At 44.7% G+C, this 20,369-nt stretch overlaps 1 protein-coding gene across 1 annotated transcript in view; it reads right to left on the bottom strand.

Moving 5' to 3' along the window:
• Positions 1-9,970: 9,970 nt before the first annotated feature.
• LOC137528922 (cytochrome P450 2A5-like) overlaps positions 9,971-20,369 on the bottom strand; it is a 56,221-nt gene continuing 45,822 nt past the window's right edge. The window contains exons 8-9 of the mRNA XM_068250689.1: positions 19,309-19,450; positions 9,971-10,902 (exon numbers count right to left, since the gene is read on the bottom strand). Of these exons, the coding sequence (XP_068106790.1) occupies positions 10,721-10,902; positions 19,309-19,450 (324 nt within the window). The 3' untranslated portion in view covers positions 9,971-10,720. The remainder of the gene's footprint in view (positions 10,903-19,308; positions 19,451-20,369) is intronic.

Genomic DNA, 20,369 nt, shown 5'->3' with positions numbered 1-20,369 from the left:
GGGCCGAATACACACCGAGCATACACATGACCTGTCTACCACTAGAGGAGGATGTTGGTTTCCATTAACAGCTTGCATGCAACCTATTAAGTACTCGTCCCTCCCACTGCGAAGAAGTCAATACTCCATGGGTGGGGCCTAACACTAACTAAATCCTAACCTATGTATATGCATAGCCTGTGTGCGGCTAATCAAATAAAATCGAAAATTGAAAATTGCGCAAAAGGTGGATCAGCGCAACACCAGGCCGCCTCCGAATGGCCTCCATCAGAGATGCGCTGAGCCCCCCCAGGAACTACAAACGCACCTTGAACCCAAACAGAAGCTCTGCATATACACCAAAAGCATGGCTGTTAAGTGGGAGCAGCTGACCAAAAACAAATTACATTAGTACATAGCAAGGAAATGAGCAGCGCTACTTAAAAACAGCCTGGTGTTGCGCTGATCCACCTTTTGCGCAATTTTCAATTTTCGATTTTATTTGATTAGCCGCAACCAGGCTATGCATATACATAGGTTAGGATTTAGTTAGTGTTAGGCCCCTCCCATGGAGGATTGACTTCTTCGCAGTGGGAGGGACGAGTACTTAATAGGTTGCATGCAAGCTGTTAATGGAAACCAACATCCTCCTCTAGTGGTAGACAGGTCATGTGTATGCTCGGTGTGTATTCGACCCCACAAGTGGGGCTTGCACTCTTTTGCAGGTAGGCACTAGTCTGTTTTTAAGTAGCGCTGCTCATTTCCTTGCTATGTACAGGTTAGATTAGGTAGGTGCCCCCCAGTATAGGTTAGATTAGGTAGGTGCCCCAGTATAGGTTAGATAGGTAGCTGCCCCCAGTATAGGTTACATTAGGTAGGTGCCCCCAGTATACGTTAGATTAGGTAGCTGCCCCCCCCAGTATAGGTTAGATTAGCTAGCTGCCCCCCAGTATAGGTTAGATAGGTAGCTGCGCCCCAGTATAGGTTAGATAGGTAGCTGCCCCCCAGTACAGGTTAGATTAGGTAGGTGCCCCCCAGTATAAGTTAGATAGGTAGCTGCCCCCAGTATAGGTTAGATAGGTAGCTTCCCCAGTATAGGTTAAGTATGTAGGTGCCCCCCCATAATGGAGGGGGGAGCCGCAGCCGCAGGGAGGGCAGCCCGACCTCTCCCTCCCTTCCTCTCCCCGGGCCACCCTCCATGCTCCTCTCTCAGAGTGCAGAGTGAGCACGCAGGGAATCGCTGTATATAGCTACTCACCTCCCTGGATCCAATCGCCGCTCACTTGTCGCCGGTCTCCTCTCTGCATAGACGCTGATACCCACGCTGCTTCCTGTTTAGCAGGAAGCATCGTGTGTATCAGCGTCTATGCAGAGAGGAGACCGGCGGCAAGTGAGTGGCAACTGGAACCAGGGAGGTGAGTAGCTATATACAGCGCTTCCCTGCACGCTCACTCTGCACTCCGAGGGAGGAGCATGGAGGGTGGCCTTGGGAGAGGAAGGGAGGGAGACGTCCGGCTGCCCTCCCCGCGGCTCCCCCCTCCATTACAGCGCCCTCTCCCAATAGCGCTCAGAGCGGCCGCACGGCTGCACGGACCTAGAAACGGGCCTGTTCATAGTCATGAAAATAAAGAAAACTCTTTGAATGAGAAGGTGTGTCCAAACTTTTGGTCTGTACTGTATATATATATATATATATATAGAGAGAGAGAGAGAGAGAGAGAGAGAGAGAGAGAGAGAGAGAGAGAGAGAGAGAGAGAGAGAGACAAAGTCTTGAAAGACGGACAGATGAGGAGGAAAGAGGGACAGAGGGACAGGGCTCCCAAAGAGGGACTGTCCCTCCAAAAGAGGGACAGTTAGGAGCTATGAAGATGGTCGGCACTAAATGCTGACTTCAGATACAAGCTATGTGTCACTTCCCCTGGATTGTGATTACATTAGTAGAAGTCCAATGTATACAGTAGAGAAGAGACGGAGCACCAATCCTGCTCATTCAGGTTTATTAGTAACTACACAGCATTACAGGTATACCAGATACAGTACAGATGGAGATACCGGCCTTACAGCCGTTTCGCGGTGTTACCGCTTCCTCAGACACCAAGATAGGTATCGATACGGCTGTAAGGCCAGTATCTCCACCTGTATTGTGTCTGGTATGCCTGTAATGCTGTGTAGTCACTAATAAACCCGAATAAGCAGGGTTGGTGCTCCATCTCTTCTCTACTGTATACATTGAAATCTGGAATGCCTAACAACATGTGGCCCTCAGATAATATGTATTATTATTATTATTATTGATTTATAAAGCACCAACATATTCTGTGGCGCTGTACAAAGTAAGAAACTAACATGGGGTACATAATAATACAGGCAATGGTGTACATCAATATACAAAATACATAGTTGGTGACAAAATACAAAAACGCTACAAAATACAGAATACAAGATATAGAATTGGTAATGACAGTGATAAAAGTAACATGATGAATAAAATGTATAATGATTTCCAGGACAAAAAAGTGGAGAGAGCCCTGCCCTTGCGAGCTTACTAATATTTCCCAGAAGGAGCCATTTTGACCCCTTCACCCAATAACCCTGAAAGACCAAATGAAAATTTAAAGAAATGCAGTGCAAAATATATTTTAAGGCCTTTGAAAGTATTTTATTAAAATCTTTGTAACTCACGTCTGTTTTTGACTGTTTTCATCTTTTGTTCTCCATTTGCTATATACTCCTTTCATTGCAGAATCCACACTCTCATCTTTGCCACAACATCACTCACCAAGAGCCACACCACGGGCATATTTTGAATCTCCTACAAAGTAGTTGCATAGTAATAGGGGATGCAGAAGTTGCGACCGCTTCAGGGCCCCTGGAGGAGAGGGGCCCTCCTTTATTCATCTTATTAGCTTCTAATAGGTGTTATCCTGGTAATGAACAACTCTAGGGGCTTTATTCACAAAGTGGTGCTAACCTAGTTAGCACGCCTAAAGACTTTTGGCGTGATAAGCATTGCACTAAGTAGGTTAGCACCGATTTGAGGGAAAAAGTTTTGCGCGTGCAAAGTCCGGTGCGCATGAAACGTCGCATAGGGTTTAATGGCGTTGCGCGCGTTAAACTTTGCGCGCGTAAAACCTTACGCACACAACTTTGCGCGCGAGTTTATTTTATCACGCCTAAACTGAGTTTAGGCGTGATAATGGGCTTTTCACCAGCGTGCTAACAGTTAGCACGGCTTTGTGAATCAAGCCCTATATGTGCATTTAATAGTGGTAATCCTTCACAAACTGTTTCCTTACGTTGATTACACCTCTTTGGGCACTGCAGCTGTCCTATTAGATTTTGGGGCTCCACATCAGTAGAGTGCTTGGAGCCCTATGTAAAACTCACAATGGGGTCCCAAGCTCCTTAGCTATGCCACTGCCGCCAAGGTTTCAAACTGGTTCCTTCATCTGGATCAGTGGGCATAGTTAGTAGTACATTCAATTATACCCTAGAGCAGGCATAACCAAAGTCTGGCCCAGGGGCCAGATGTGGCACACTGAGCTTTTTCTGGTGGCCCCCGAGGTTCTCTACAGTTGTTAATTCCATGGAGCCTGCAGGTTGTAACTGTGGTGCCACATGCAGGGGTCACATGCAGGGGCCACTTTGTATTGCTGCCCTGCCTACCTCTGCTTACCTGGAGGTTATCAACCACCACTGTAGTAGCAACCAATGATTAGCAGCCGCCATTAGGCTATGTTTAATTTGGTTAGGTCAGTCCCCTAATGGGGATATGGCCCTTGGACTAAAAAGTTTGGAGTCAGTGGACAACCCTGCTCAAGAGAAAAAATTCAAATCAGCTTTTTGCAGGCCTGAAGTGGTTTCAAACTCAGCAAATATTCTTTGTTCTAAAAGATTATTCACAGCCTTAAACCAACTACCAGCAAAAACATGTTTAGTTGAACAGCATTCAAAAAATTAAAGGCACTACCGCCGGCAACGATGGGTCCGCTGACCCTCCCGCTGGGCGGACGTTCAGCCGACAGTAGCACGTGTGTAAGCACTGTCGGCGGACTAATAAGTCTGTTTCTGAACGATCTGCTCAGCAGAAACAGCTTTATCAGTCTGCCTGACAGACTGTACACACGCACTACTGTCGCTACAACGCCCGCCCAGCGGGAGGGTCTGGCGGACCCGTCGTTGCCGGCGCTAGTGCGTGTGTACGAGCCTTTACACACATCACTTCATTCTGCAGTGGAAGGTTGTCATCCTAACTTTTAGCTTTCGATCCGAGGTGATACCATTGTATCAACAGAGGAATGTAAACAATGGATAATTAGTTACAGACAACAACAGCTGAACTACACAGAGCTGACAAGCAGACACAGATGAGAAATGTATTACTAGATAGCTGCTGTATTTATATTAAAATCTATGAATAAAATGCAATGACAGCTTTCAGACCAGATAAACTGAACTTTGGGACGTTGTAATTTATGAACAGGCAATATTACTTCTGCACAAAAGCAAATATGGTAACTCAATGGGTAATAAGAAGTAGGAAAACACATTTTTATTGAATGTTATTTCAGAGTTTTATTCCACTTTAAGGTGTACCAAGGCGAACCTCAGGTACTTGAATGCATACTTACCTAAGAAGAGGGAAGCTTCTGGATCCTATAGAGGCTTCTCACACCGTCCTTGCAGAAACGGAACACCCCAAACATTTTGAGAAAGGCTTGTTGGAATAAAGATAGGTTTTTTTTAATTTATTTTTTTTATGCCCATATAGGCCAATTTACTTGTGCTGTCCCACCCTCCCCCAACATTTAGCCCCTTTTTCATATGCAGCCACCCCTTCTTCATTCTTCAGTAGTCCCCCTTCTCATCTATATACAACCCCATTCTTAAAGAAGAACCATAACCAAAGATTGAACTTTATCCCAATCAGTAGCTGATGCCCTCTTTCCCATGAGAAATCTTTTCCTTTTCACAAACGGATCATCAGGGGGCTCTGTATGGCTGATATTGTGGTGAAACCCCTCCCACAGTGTGATGTCATGACCATGCTCCTGACATCACACCATAGGAGCCTTGTTGTATTGTGGGAAATAACAGCTGTTTTCAACTGCTAAAAATGCAACATCCACAGACATCACCTGCCAGCAGTAAAGATGTCGCCATGTAATACATTTCGGAATGTAAATCAGGGAGAGGAAAGATTTTACAATGAGTAAACACTGGCAAAATCATTTATAAATAATTATTGTAAAAATTAAGCACTTTTTTCATTATGTCATTTTCACTGGAGTTCCAGAGTTCCTCTTTAAGCAGTAGATCCCCTATTATGCCTGGTACACACCATGCAATTTCCCATCAGATCTGGAATCAATAATTCCCTACGGTTCCGATCATCATTTTTCTGATCAATTTTGAGATCCCTTCTGTAAAAAATTGACCAGAAAAATTATCGGAAATCAGATTGAACCTGTAGGAAATTATCGATTCAACCTGATAATATAACTGTCATCTTCCTGTTTACTATTTACTTGCATCAGTGTTTTACTTCAGCTAACATCTGGAAACGGATTCCAGAAAGGACTGGAAAGGGGACTGGAACCCAAAAAGCTGGCATTATTTAACTCTATCAGTTAGCCATTTAAAGGTATAACTTTTACATAAAACTTTGTTTTTTCTACCTACTTCGATTCAACTCAAAATCTGACGGGAAATTGCATAGTGTGTACCAGGCATAACATTTCCAGCTTCCAGTTTGCAGCATTCCTTTTTTAATTTACAGCTAGACACTTAACACAACAGCCTTATCTTCCATGCCCTAGGCTGCAGCCTTGGTGCCCTTGGCAGATATCAAGCTTTGCATATCAGCCCTTGTAAACCAGGCACAATAAGCTGAATTTACAGATGAAAAACAGATCAGTTTGTTGTTCTGATATCAAAAACCTGTCTCATTATAAATAAACTAGCAGCAACAATAATTAACGGGGTTCTGTTGACCTTTTAAAAAACAAAAACTGCCACTTACCTGGGGCTTCTATCAGCCCCCTGCAGCTGGAATGTCCCACGCCATCCTCTCCCGATGCGCCGTTCCCCGCCACTGGCACCGGTTTAATTATTCATCTAGATGAATAGAAGTGCGGCTGCACAGCCATGGCCACGCGTATGCTCACTCCCGCGCGTCAGTGGGAGCTTACTGCGCAGGTGCAGTATAAAGTTTTCCTGTACTGCGCCTGCGTAGTAAGCTCCTGATGACGCGCGCGGGAGCGAGTACACGTGCGGCCGCGCTTCTATTCGTCTAGTTAGACAAATAATTGCACCGGTGCCGGTGGCGGGGAACGGCGCATCGGAAGAGGACGGCGTGGGACATTCCAGCTGCAGGGAGCGGATAGAAGCCCCAGGTAAGTGGCAGTTTTTTTTTTAAAAGGTCAACAGAACTCCTTTAACCCTTTTCAAACACAGAAACTTACTGAGCACCAGCTGCTTAGCTCAAATGCAGTCAATTCAGCTACTGTTTATGCTGCTAATTAAAAGTCTTGTGTAGTTACACATATACTTGCCACTTACAGCAGGTCTTCTAGGTCCTGACCACATCCGATCACATGATATGTTATGTGAACAGGATCCAGGATATCATGCCAGGTAGAAGAGACTCTTTCATGATACCTCTTCTACAACTGGGTGGGGCTGTAACGCTGACATCCCAATCACATGTCATATGTTGTGATAGGAACTGAGAAGACATGTCGGGAGTACATTGACGCCGCAGTGGAGGAAGAAGAAGCCAATCAAGCCATCCAGACATGTATGTATGAAAGCTCCCTGTGTTTACATGCTAGTACACAAGTCAGCACAGATCAGACAGAGCTGACAGCTCAAATTACAGTGGCAGATAAGGGAGAAGTAGACAAGCTGTTATCTTTAAATACACAGTGTGGGTTTCTCATTGTTTTCTGTGTTTTATCTCTAGGTCAGTGCAACAAAAAGCAGAGTTTTAAAGCATATCTTATTAGTATTATTATTTTTATTAATAGAGCGTCAACATATTCCATAGCGCTGTACAACGTGCAAAATATACAAAAATGGGGAGCATAGATAAATGAACAGTTCAACATACTGTACAATCAGAATTCAGGACAACCAGTGACACAAGTACAGATACATACAATTAATGTGTAGTTTGAATAGCATCACCAATACTGATAGATGTTTTTCGTTTGATAAATTGCACAGAAACAGGAAACAAAAAGGGGAGGTCCCTGCCTTGCAAGCTTACAATCTAATGTCCCAAACATTTCTAGATAGGGGTTATCCTGGGGGTTTGGTCTACAGGTTGAGGGATGAAGTCTCGGCAATGAGTAGGAGTGACCTTTTGACATCGAGAAACAGGAATAGCAGCTCATATTCTAACAATAGAATAGTCTGTGTGACCACTTATAACACCTTATCCAACAACATTTCTTCATCTATTAGGAAAACTGGCATGTGTTGGCATTGTTAAGCACTGACATTCCAGCTTTTGCTAATCCTCCCATGATGGTCTTTAAACACGCAAGATCTATTAAGGACCATTTGATCAGGGCCGATATTGGCCCCACTAGTGTTGGCAACCTTAGACGACTGGCCCCAATACATTGTGGCACCTTCCCTTGCTTACAGTGCGTGAATTGTAAATATATAATGAAGGGAAGGGAATTCAATCATCCCATGCGAGGCACTCCGATTAAATTGCCACATTGTGCCACTTGTGATTCTAAGTACGTGATCTATGGTATTAAATGCCCGTTTGGCAAGTTCGATGTTGGAGAGACCACCCGTCCTGTAAAGGAAAGTATAGGTGAACATCGTTGTAACATAAATAGAGCCTACAAAAAGAATGGCTCTCCTGAATCTTTGGTGTCCCCTGTTGCCCAACACTTTTGGGAGGCCAAACATGCAGCGAATCAACTTAAATGTCTAGTTCTGGTCTGGAAGTTATTGAGAAGTCCTGTAGGGGAGGTGATAGACAGGCATATCTTAAAAAACGTGAGGCAGGCATATCTTAAAAAACGTGAGGCATCCTGGATCAGACGTTTGCATACACTGGTGCCCCATGGCATGAATTTGGACTATAGTCCATAAGGTATTCCGCGCTGGTTCCTTTCAATGTTATCTTTGAATTGTCACCTGTGATCTTTCTTTCTCTATCTTCCTATGTTTACTTTCTATTTTTACTTTTGCTATTCTTTATTCATTTGGACAGCATTGACACAGTTTTGGTGCACTTACCTTAGAGTTTTTCATTTCCATATTGTTGCAAGCGACTGGTTTGGATCTTGCAGGCAGGAAATTATGTGAATTCTAGTCAGGAAATGACATATGTATTCCACTATGTGTTCCAGGTTGTCTGGATCTTGCAGGCAAGCGACCGGTTGTTTAGATCTTGCAGGCAGGAAATTATGTGAATTTTAGTCAGGAAATGACATATGTGACATATGTACTCCACTATGTGTTCCAGGTTGTTTGGATCTTGCAGGCAGGAAATTATGTGAATTTTAGTCAGGAAATGACATGTTTTCCAGGTTGTTTGGATCTTACAGGCAGGAAATGATGTGAACTTTAGTCAGGAAAATACATACGTGTTCCAGGCCTCTTTCCTGTGATCTTACAGGTGTTTTCTATCATTCTGGAGTGAGTTAAGGGTGTGGTTACTCCCTATATATTGTCAGCTCAGTCATCACTTGTTACCACTCTCTCCTGGTACATCTTGCCTGTGTGCTGTGTCCAATGTTAGTCTAAGTGAGTATTTCAGGGTGTTTATTAGTTTTGTTAACATCCTGATTTTTTTTTGATTGATAAATGGCCATGGAATTTACTATTTTGACTGTTTCCTTACTTTTAGCTTTTAGTATGGTTCATTATTTGTAAATTTATTATTATTTACTATTTGGCTGCTGCAATATGGCTATATATTGCCCATTAATGCATTATTTGCTAGCTACTTGATTGCTGAAGTATCCTTATGTTGGAGCATTTTTTACATTGAATAGTGCATATTATTATCTTTTGATATATTATATATTGTGTAATTATTTTAGGTGGTGTTTCCTGGCTTGATTTTGTCCAGATGGTATTCGGACCAATTTTTGTCCTGTATATTACAGGTATTCTGTTTTTTTCCTGTATCTCCTCCTTTCCCTTCATTCAGTGGTGAGGTGGATTTGTTTGCTCTATTTCCCTTCCAATTTTCTATAGGATCTATGATTCCTACACAGTTTGGTTATTTATTTTTTTCAGGTAGCTTATGTTTATTTTTTATTTTATTTTTTTTGTCTTTTATTTTTATTTTTTTGATTTTCTGGCTTATTTTTTTCTGGCTTATTTCTCTTGGGTCTATTTATTTTTTTCTGGTCTGCTCTCATCTTGGTATTTTTGATTATGTTACCATTGTTGTAATTTAATTTTTATATTCATTTTATGTATTTGGTGCAGTTTGCTTGCTTTATTGTTAATTACTGTAATTTAATGTTGTATTTTCTATACATTACATTTTAGATTACAATTGTTTGTGAAGGCCTGAAGAAGGTTACTCCGAAACAAGTCGACGTTGTCGTTTTTTTTTTTTAAACAATTGCATATTTCAACATATGTTTTTGGTACTTGAAAATGGGATGTTGTTTGCAAAGATGAATTCTCTTGAAGATTTGTGAACTCTGTTTTTACAAAATAACTTTTTGATGCATTAAAATTTAAGATCATCTTGAAACTTCTTTGTCTCTTCAAAAATAGTTTACTATTCATCCTTGTACTTATATGGTTATATTATTGGTGTTGTGGCGCACCATTGAGGATATGGTTTTTGGTCTCCCAATTTTTCTAATTACAGGTGCATGTAGAGCCCAGCAACCCGCCCCCCCCCCCATGCAAAACTGAGCCAGCCATTTTGCCTGCAAAACCCTGGCCACCCAATCCCCCCCCCCCCCCCCCCCTCCCCTCGATAAACATTTTAGCCAGGCCCTCCTGCAATACCTTATTCTATTCTCTCCCAATGATGACTCTGCTCGAATCGAAAATTTATGCCCCAACATGCCCGACTAATCATTATTTTGATCAATTTCACTCGAAAATGAATCTAAATTATCAATTAGACAGCACAAAAAATCTGGATCGATATGGGGCAGGCTGAAATCTATTCAAAATCTGTGTGCAATGTGTGAAAATAATTATATTTTTTGCCCTGGAGACTTTAAAGCGGATCCGAGATAAACTTTTACTCATTGCATAATTGTGTACCTTTCATATAGTTTATAGAGCATTCCTCAAGCCCAATACTTATTTTTTTGTTTTAATACTCCAATTCCCTATAAACTAAACAAGCCTCGCCCACAGCTTCTCCAGAGAGCCTTGGCACTCTGAGCCTTAGTAGCAAGGGCTTATGGGAGCTCAGTTTGGGCAAGAGGAGGAGGAGGTTACTAGCCAGAGATTTCAGAGGCAGAGGGGAGGAGGGAGGAGGATAGGGAAGTGGAGCTTTCACAGGCTGAGGGCTGGAGATGCAGAGCACCTTGCCTGTGTGTAATGTGACAAATAGAACATGGCCGAATTCCTTGTATCACAGGAATAAATGATCATATACTGTTGACACTGTTTGCAGCTAGATTTGCTGTGTAAACTATCTAAACTTTAGATAAGATGTATAGACAAGTTACTTGTTATAGTTAGTTTTTCATCTCGGATCCGCTTTAAATTCTTCAGTAAATGTAAGCTGATGTTATCTGGGCTCCACACACATCTGATATGCTCGGGGTACAATAGAATTATTTCCAGGTTCTGGGGTAATATCAATGTCTTCGGGGGCTTTGTTTGTTTTCAGATTAAACTTCTGCAGTACAGTGGTTACAAAGAGGAAGATCTCCATTCGAGCCAGACCCTCTCCGATACAGCTTCTCTTCCCTGTGAACAGTAAGTACATGTTATTTCAAGCTTTACAAGGAAAATTTAACATTCTCCAGTAAAAAGAATGTAATTAAAAAATGCTTAATTTTTACAATAATTATGTATAAATGATTTAGTGAGTGTTTGCCCATTTGTAAAATCTTTCCACTCCCTGATTTACATTCTGACATTTATCATGGTGACATTTTTACTGCTGGCAAGTGATGTCAGTGGAAGGAGATGCTGCTTGCTTTTTTGGCAGTTGGAAACAGCTGTTATTTCCCACAATGCAGCAAGGCTCCCACAGTTTGATGTCAGAACCATGGTCCTGACATCACACTGTGGGAGGGGTTTCACCACTATATCAACCATACAGAGCCCCCTGATGATCTGTCTGAGAAAAGGAAAAGATTTCTCACGGGAAAGGGAGTATCAGCTAATGATTGGGATGAAGTTCAATTCTTGGTTATGGTTTCTCTTTAAACCAGTTGTGAGAGCAATTAACCTAACAGTAAGTAGGGATGAGTAAGAGCATGTGTGTGGGGCTTAGGCTGTGTAAGCAGGGATGAACTCATCTAGCCTGCAGCCTTCCTTCTGATGCATTCCACAATGTTCTCCATCTTCTGACACCTCCGCTGGCTAGCCCGTAACTTTCACTGTGAAGGCGGAAGTGTCAGAAGATGGAACGTATTGTGGAGCGAATCGGAAGAGAAGCAGCGGCCTAGGTGAGTTAACCTCTGTTTACAGAGCCCCCCCCCCCCCCGCCCTCTCAAACCCCCTCACCCCCACATCGCTGTCCTCCTCTGGCCCCTGAGCCTCGCCCTGCCCTCTCCACCCTCGCACCACTGCAGCTGTGCTTTCCTGTTGCACCTCAACGTCAAGGTCAGGGACCTCCAACTCCTCCTCCAACAATTCAAAGTCCTCCTGAGAGGTGGATTGCTGATCCAGCTGGGTCAGGGCCTCCTCTCCTCTCCCGCTTCCATCAGATTAAACAGGGCCCTGTCCAGCAGACAAACCATGGGCACCCACTCGCAGAGGGATGCCCGTTCCCAGCTCACCATGTTGGTTCCCTACAGGAAGGGAGCCAACACCAAGCACACTTGCTGCATCTGCCCCCACTGTGCGTTGGTAAGGGCCTGGAGGTTGGTGGTGCCGGAAACGATGTGTCGGCTGGCGGCCTTCCTCTGCTCAAGCAGCCGCTCCAACATTGCCAGGGTGGAATTCCAGCAAGTTGGCACATTGATGACAAGCCAATGTCATGGCAGGCCCTCGCACTGCTGCAGGTCGGCCAAGTATGCTGAGGCACTGGCGGAGCGGCGGAAATGGCGCACAATTTTCCTTGCCACTTCCAACAGATTGGCCATCCCCGGGTGGGTGTGCAGGAACTTCTGCACCACCAGGTTCAGAACGTGGGCCAAACAGTGTCCCCTGTCGATGGCAGCCAGCAAGTTGGACACCACCAATCCGATTCTGAGGCCTCTGGGGGTCAGCCACCTCTTCTCCTGCTCCCTGAGGTTCTGAAGAATGTCGGCTGCCTCTGCTCATGACCTCTGCTCAGGCTGGCCCTGCAGTTTTTGCAAACTGCATGGCTTTCATCCATGTCGAACACGTGAAAAATACGCTAGAGTTGGAGTTTGAACTGCCCCTTCCGGCTTGAAGGCTGGGCTTTTCTTTCTTTGGTTGGGGGTTGACTGGTGCGGGTGCCTGTGGTGGTAGCGGCTGAAGCAGCAGGCTGTGGCTCCTACCTTCCACGCCCTCTGCTGGCCCTGCCCCTGGTTGCCATGCTGCTGCACCCCTGTGCCAGAGCCTCCTCCTCCTCCTCTGAGCTGCCTTCACCCAACTGTGGCACATAGGGATGGTCCCATACCTCATCATCGTCATCATCATCATCCTCCCCAAACAGCTCCTCTGAGCACCCAACCACCTCTTCTGCCCTAACATCCCCGTGATCAGGCCCCTCCTCCTCCTCATCATCAAAATCAGGTTGTTGTTCGCCGACAACAACCTCCTCCATCTCAAACTCCTCCTCGCCTGTCCCCATGATCTCCTCCTCAAACTACCTACCTGCAGGCCTAGCACACAGACCTAACACTAGCCTAGCACAGTATGCACTATACACTAGCTGACTGAAAACGATAACACTCAAATCACTATCTACCTATACAGCAATATAATCAGTGTGTTCAAAATTAGGTTAGGATGCAAAACGTTCTGTTTTCTTAGTGAAAAAGCACTTGCTATCAGACACAGCAGCACTGGAGATGCTCTCAGTACCACAAGTCACAGCAAGGGCGAGATCCTTAAGATGGGTGCCTCCTTATATAGAGGAGGGGAGAGCCAAGCTCCCCTCCTCTAATTAGTTGCTAGGACCTTGGCTGGGGGCCCTCTGATTTGCCCAATGACATCATACAATGGTTACCGCGCGCGTGCATTCGGATTCGTGATCACGGATTTAACCCATGATCACGACCGAATTCGTGTTAATCACGGATGCACGCGAATTCGGATTCCGTGGTCTGTATTGATCATGGGTTCAGAATTCAAAGCCAAAAAAGGTTGTGATGAGCAACCCTGTTAATCGGAATGGAATGAGGTGCTTAACAGCTGTGAGGATCCCCGGTGGATCCCCGGTGGCATGCAGTATGTGGCAAAAGGTGAGACCTTAGCTCATGAAGATGCTGTAATAGGGAAAACACTGTTATTGTATGGAGAACCTTGTGATCAGACACTTTCAACAGACTTCATTGCTCAACAAGGTCTGTACTTCACAGAGGCATCTGTTTTCTACTGTATTGGAGTGACAAGGGTGTTTGTGTCCGGGGCACAGTAAGTCACTGCTTCCCTCATTTGGCTGCCTAGTCAGCATCTAGTGCTGACCCTCACCTTTTCTACTGATTTTGTATCGTGGGCCTTAAGGTGGCCACATACCATGCAATTTTTTAAATATCTTTTCAATTTAAGAATTGCAATCAATTTTTCTGACTGTAACATTTGAAAAAATATGACCAATGTACCACACACCTATGTTCAATTTTTTTTCCTCAATTATGATAAAAATGATTAGAACCTCAGAGAAAATTGCTAGGGTGTGTATATTAATAAATTAACAATTCAACACACACCATACAATCTTTAGTAGACATTGAAGAGAAATATCTGGCATTCCGGATCGATTTAAATTGAAAAAAACTGGAAATCCGATCGGATTTAAAGCTTTTGATTTTTTTTCGAGAGATACGATCGTTTTTATCGAATTACTGTAAAATCTGATAATTTTATTGTATGGTGTGTGGCCACCTTTAGTTTGTGAAATACATGCAACTCAGGGCCAGTTTAAGCGGCACACAGGCATCTGGTGCAAAGGTAACTTGGGGGCTCCATCCCCACAGCAGGGGAAACTTTGGTCAATTGTGAGTCTAGCTGGGCTTTGAAAAGGGTTTGCTTAAATCACTTTATAATTCTAATTACAATTTTCTCAATGATGGGGAGACAGATTTGTCCAAACTTCAAAACCCCTAACAATGGTACTTAGCTTCAGGAATTACATAATCCCACTTTCCTAGTGGTCACAATGATCCTCCTCACAGCACCCTTGAAGCCCTATGCCCCCGGGGCCCCTGAGCCGGCTGCCGCATCTTCCCCCCCAGGTGGTCTTCCTCTGACTGCTCCCTGTGGCCCCTACACCATATGAGGCTGCATTGTAGTAACTCGTCCCAGCGCAATGCTCTGTCTGTGCTCCGTTGCTCCGTCTGCAGCCCCGCAGCCTTCCTCTTCTCCATGTTATGTGTAGATAACCTACATCAGGTCATGGAGAAGCAACAAGCAGGAGGGATAGAGCATAAGACAGAGCATAAACGGAGCAGCTGCCAGGAGAGGTGAGTTATTTCAATAGAGCCACACATTGTGCAGGGCCCCAGGGACTCAGGAGCAGTTGGAGGGAGACTACCTGGGGTGGTCCGATGGCGTGGCATGCCTTGGGGGCCCTGGGGCAAATGCCCCCTTTGACTTAATGGCAGCGCCGCCCTGCCCTGAACCACATACAGTGGGTTGCAAAAGTATTCGGCCCCCTTGAAGTTTTCCACATTTTGTCATATTGCTGCCACAAACATGAATCAATTTTATTGGAAATCCACATGAAAGGCCAACACAAAGTGGTGTACACATGAGAAGTGGAACAAAAATCATATATGATTCCAAACATTTTTTACAAATAACTACAAAGTGGTGTGTGCATAATTATTCGGCCCCCTTTGGTCTGAGTGCAGTCAGCTGCCCATAGACATTGCCTGATGAGTGCTAATGACTAAATAGAGTGCACCTGTGTGTAATCTAATGTCAGTACAAATACAGCTGCTCTTTGAGGGCCTTAGAGGTTGTTGAAGAGAATATTGGGAGCAACAACACCGTAAAGTCCAAAGAACACACAAGACAGGTTAGGGATCAAGTTATTGAGAAATTTAAAGCAGGCTTAGGCTACAAAAAGGTTTCCAAAGCCTTGAACATCCCACAGAGCACTGTTCAAGTGATCATTCAGAAATGGAAGGAGTATGGCACAACTGTAAACCTACCAAGACAAGGCCATCCACCTAAACTCACAGGCCGAAAAAGGAGAGCGCTGATCAGAAATGCAGTCAAGAGACCCATGGTGACTCTGGACGAGCTGCAGAGATCTACAGCTCAGGTTGGAGACTCTGTCCATAGGACAACTATTAGTCATGCACTGTACAAAGTTGGCCTTTATGCAAGAGTGACAAGAAGAAAGGCATTGTTAACAGAACGCATAAGAAGTCCCGTTTGCAGTTTGCCACAAGCCATGTGGGGGACACAGCAACCATGTGGAGAAGGTGCTCTGGTCAGATGAGACCAAAATGGAACTTTTTGGCCAAAATGCAAAACGCTATGTGTGGCGGAAAACTAACACTGCACATCACTCTGAACACACCATCCCCACTGCCAAATATGGTGGTGGCAGCATTATGCTCTGGGGGTGCTTCTCTTCAGCAGGGACAGGGAAGCTGGTCAGAGTTGATGGGAAGATGGATGGAGCCAAATACAGGGCAAACTCGGAAGAAAACCTCTTGGAGACTGCAAAAGACTTGAGACTGGGGCGAAGGTTCACCTTCCAGCAGGACAATGACCCTAAACATAAAGCCAGGGCAACAATGGAATGGTTTAAAACAAAACATATGTTACAATGGCCCAGTCAAAGTCCAGATCTAAATCCAATTGAGAATCTGTGCCAAAAACTGAAAACTGCTGTTCACAAATGCTGTCCATCTAATCTGACTGAGCTGGAGCTGTTTTGCAAAGAAGAATGGGCAAGGATTTCAGTCTCTAGAGTAGATAGCTGATAGAGACATACCCTAAAAGACTGGCAGCTGTAATTGCAGCAAAAGATGGTTCCACAAAGTATTGACTCAGGGGGCCGAATAATTACGCACACCCCACTTTTCACTTATTGATTTGTAAAAAATGTTTGGAATTATGTATGATTTTCATTCCACGTCTCACGTGTACACCACTTTGTATTGGTCTTTCACGTGGAATTCCAATAAAATTGATGCATGTTTGTGGCAGTAATATGACAAAATGTGGAAAACTTCAAGGGGGCCGAATACTTTTGCAACCAACTGTATATCCCTGAACGGTAAATATAACATCAAAGTGAGTTATTTGTCCTGTGCTGTGAGAGTCTCCTTTGTTCTTGCGATACAGCTAAGGCCCGGTTCACATTAGCGTTTCGTGCCAAAACTGTTCCAACGGATCCGTTGTCCGGTCGAACGGATTAGTTGCAGACCGGTTTAAATCCGTTTTTGGTCCGTTTCAGTTCTGTTTGTATCCATTTTGCATACGTTTTGTGTCAGTTTCCGTTTTAAAGGGGAAGTTCTAAAATTAGCATTAACGATAAGCTATATATACACACCAGAGCTCTCAATAATCTGTAAATACATTGTGGTCATTGTTGAGGAGAGAGCTTGCTGTTTGGACAATGGATCCAGTGTATTTCTACAGCTTCTGGCTTGGAATAGCAGCATTTTTAATTTTCATCTACTACTATGTGGGATAGAGGCCTGCTTTTTGCAGGAGTCGGTGAGTGCACCCTCTACTCCTTGAAAGGTTGTCCCTGCACTTGGACAATCAGGTCCTTGATGCTGTATGGCCTGATGTCTTCCATCTCTTTCCAGAAATCCACAAACTGGGATGGATCTCACTCCTGCAGCACTTCTAGGCCCATGTGCCAAACAAACAAGCCAAGATGGCCACTGTACCATAGAGCTGCACCATAGAGAGTACACAGGAAGCAACTACAAAAGGTCAGTTTTTATAGTCAGTGAGTTAAGTTCCTGTTTCTATTGGTTCCTATTGCCCTGCAAAACCTTCCATTTCAGGTCTGCAGGGAGCAACAGCCCGGAAAATTAGGGCCTGCGGCATTTTTTCGATCCGCGGACCGGAACGTGCGCAACATATCCGTACACATGGAAGGATGTGTACGGTCCCACATATTAACATTGGATCCGTTCGCGTCTGTTCTGTTTGTACAGTATACGGTCCGGGTCCGATCCGCAAAAAACTCTAATGTGAACCGGGCCTAAATGCAAATTTTTTTTTGTTTTGTTTTGCAATACCTGATCACTGGGAAGATATGCTGAATACATTATGAAATGTTTTAGTATTTAACACAATGAAAGCAAAGCTACAAGCTACATTCACAGTGGGGCGTTGCAACATAACTGATGCATAGTAAAGCAGAAAGTTGCACTGCAATCATAACCCTATGTTGTCACAGTGTGACCGTAGCAGTGCAGTGACTGTGAAGCATGATTTTTATTGACTGCATGCTTCACTGTATATGATATGACGTAATATGTTGCCAGTGCTGCGTAATATGTTGGCGCTTTATAAATACAATAAATAAAATAAATATGACACCACTCTTATAACTTGCAGTGCGACTTTTCCATTCCACTGCATTCCTATTTTTACTCCCACTGTGAATGTAGCCTCAGGCGGGTTTAACCTGTGTTTTTTGCATAGCCGTGGAGTTGCAATGCTCCTGCCGACAGGGTCATATGCATAGCACTGCTCATTGACGTACTCCTCGTTGGGCAAGAAGTCCAATGACTTCCGCAGCTGATGTGTCGCCGCAGAAGTCATACAGTAATGCGCTGCAGACTTTATGTTGGCTCAGTGGCGATTCAGAAACTTCTGATGCAACGCGGTAAGTGTGCTGAGCCCCTTTGACTTGCATTGCGGTTGTGTTACCCAGTGGCATAGTTAAGGCGCTATGGGCCCTGATGCAAGTTTTACATACCCCCCCCAGGACATGGGGAACAGCTTGTTAATGATTATTATTATTCAAAGCATTTATAGAAGTGATCATTACAAGCACAGCACCAAAAAAAGAGCTAATACTGAAGTTTATGCTCAGTCTTTATGCTCTCTGGCCCAAGGGTCCCAGTGCAGTTGAGACCTCTGCAACCCCTATTGCTACTGGTGTAACCCCGTGGTAAAACAGAGCAATGCACACTTGCAATGCAAATGTAAAAGGGGCCTTAGAGAAAAAAACATACCAGGATGCAAGATCCACTTAAAGGATACTGCAGCCGAAAGGCTACAGAGAGATAAAACCTGCATTGTGTAGGTAAAGAAAAGGACATACTCACTGCTGCCCTCGCTCCCTGCCGTCGGGTCCTGCTCGTCAGCCACAGCTCCCGGTACTGGCCGACTCTCCTGACCCCTGACCCGGACATACTGCGCCGCACATGCGCAGTATGTCCTGTAATCTTCGCTTCTGGCGTCGCATCATGACGCCAGAAGTATGGACACTCCCCCGCCTCCTGCGTGTGCGCTCCAGCGGCTCCACTATAAAGCTAGCATAGTGGAGCCGCTGGAGCGCACACGCAGGAGGCGGGGGAGTGTCCATACTTCTGGCGTCATGATGCGACGCCAGAAGCGAAGATTACAGGACATACTGCGCATGTGCGGCGCAGTATGTCCGGGTCAGGGGTCAGGAGAGTCGGCCAGTACCGAGAGCTGTGGCTGACGAGCGGGACCCGACGGCAGGGAGCGAGGGGAGCGGTGAGTATGTCCTTTTCTTTACCTACACAATGCAGGTTTTATCTCTCTGTAGCCTTTCGGCTGCAGTATCCTTTAAACTAAATAATAAAATGGCCCATTTGCGATAAACTTTTAACGTTCATCTTCTCTTTAAACTACATTTTCAGCATTTTACAATTGAAAAAGTACTGACAAGCTGGTGAAAATGTGCTATCAAATTTATTTTGAGTGTTTTCTTGCTTGCTGGTGGCTTAAAGGGCATTATATGACAAGGTGTGAAAATATCACCTAGGAGAAAACTCAGGAGAAAAAATGAATTGCAAGTATATGGGCCAATGGTTCATACTGATTATTGTTTTTTATTACCTATAGAAAAGGGTATAAAGGCATCACTATTTTTGAAGTCTCCATTTTCATCCAGAAAGTGTCCAGGGTCAAATTCTTCTGGGTTCTTGAAATATCGGCCATCTTTAAGGACTGATGTCAGCATCGGGGAAATCATTATACCCTGAAATACAACATTCAAACATTAAAGCGAACCAGAGGTGAAAAAAAAAACTGATGAGATAAACAATTATATTTATCCTCTTACTCCAAAAAATGACTTTTTTTAAAGTATCCCAGGTTTCCTTTTATATTTAAACATTTACAAAACGGTTGAATGTTTTACTGTCTCTAATCGGTGGCAGTCTATTAACCTCCTTAGCGGTAACCCCGTGTGTGACACGGGGTAAGCCGCCGGAGGGTGCCGCTCAGGCCCTGCTGGGCCGATTTGCTTAATTTTTTTTTTGCTGGACGCAGCTAGCACTTTGCTAGCTGCGCCAGCACCCCGATCGCCGCCGCCGCGCGCCCGATCGCCGCTATCCGGTGCGGCGCGCGGCCCCCCCCCCCCCCAGACCCCGAGCGCTGCCTGGCCAATCAGTGCCAGGCAGCGCCGAGGGGTGGATCGGGTCTCCCAATGATGTCCCGACGTCGCTGACGTCGGTGACGTCATCCCGCCCCGTCGCCATGGCGACGGGGGAAGCCCTCCAGGAAATCCCGTTCTTTGAACGGGATTTCCTGATCGCCTATCGCCGGAGGCGATCGGCGGGGCTGGGGGGATGCCGCTGAGCAGCGGCTATCATGTAGCGAGCCCTCGGCTCGCTACATGATAAAAAAAAAAAAAAAATTAAAAAAAACTGTTGCGCTTCCCCCTGGCGGTATTTTTCATACCGCCAAGGGGGTTAAGTGTCCCAGAGTTAAAATGCATGAACTAATGACCTTTTTCTGCACTCAGAAGTTGTATTCTGCCAGGTAAACTTTTACAGCTGTAATTTGCTTATCAGCGATGTTTACTATATTCCTACCAAGCTACGGACAAGACAGAAGCTGTCACTTCCATGCCTAGAAATTAACTCTTTCAGGCAGCAAAATAAAGTAAAACAGCC

Source organism: Hyperolius riggenbachi, chromosome 8 (genome assembly GCF_040937935.1).
Source record: "Hyperolius riggenbachi isolate aHypRig1 chromosome 8, aHypRig1.pri, whole genome shotgun sequence".
Classification (NCBI taxonomy): Eukaryota; Metazoa; Chordata; class Amphibia; order Anura; family Hyperoliidae; genus Hyperolius; species Hyperolius riggenbachi.
The sequence above is the reverse complement of the archived record's forward strand: the minus strand, read 5'-3'. Positions and strand labels throughout refer to the sequence as shown.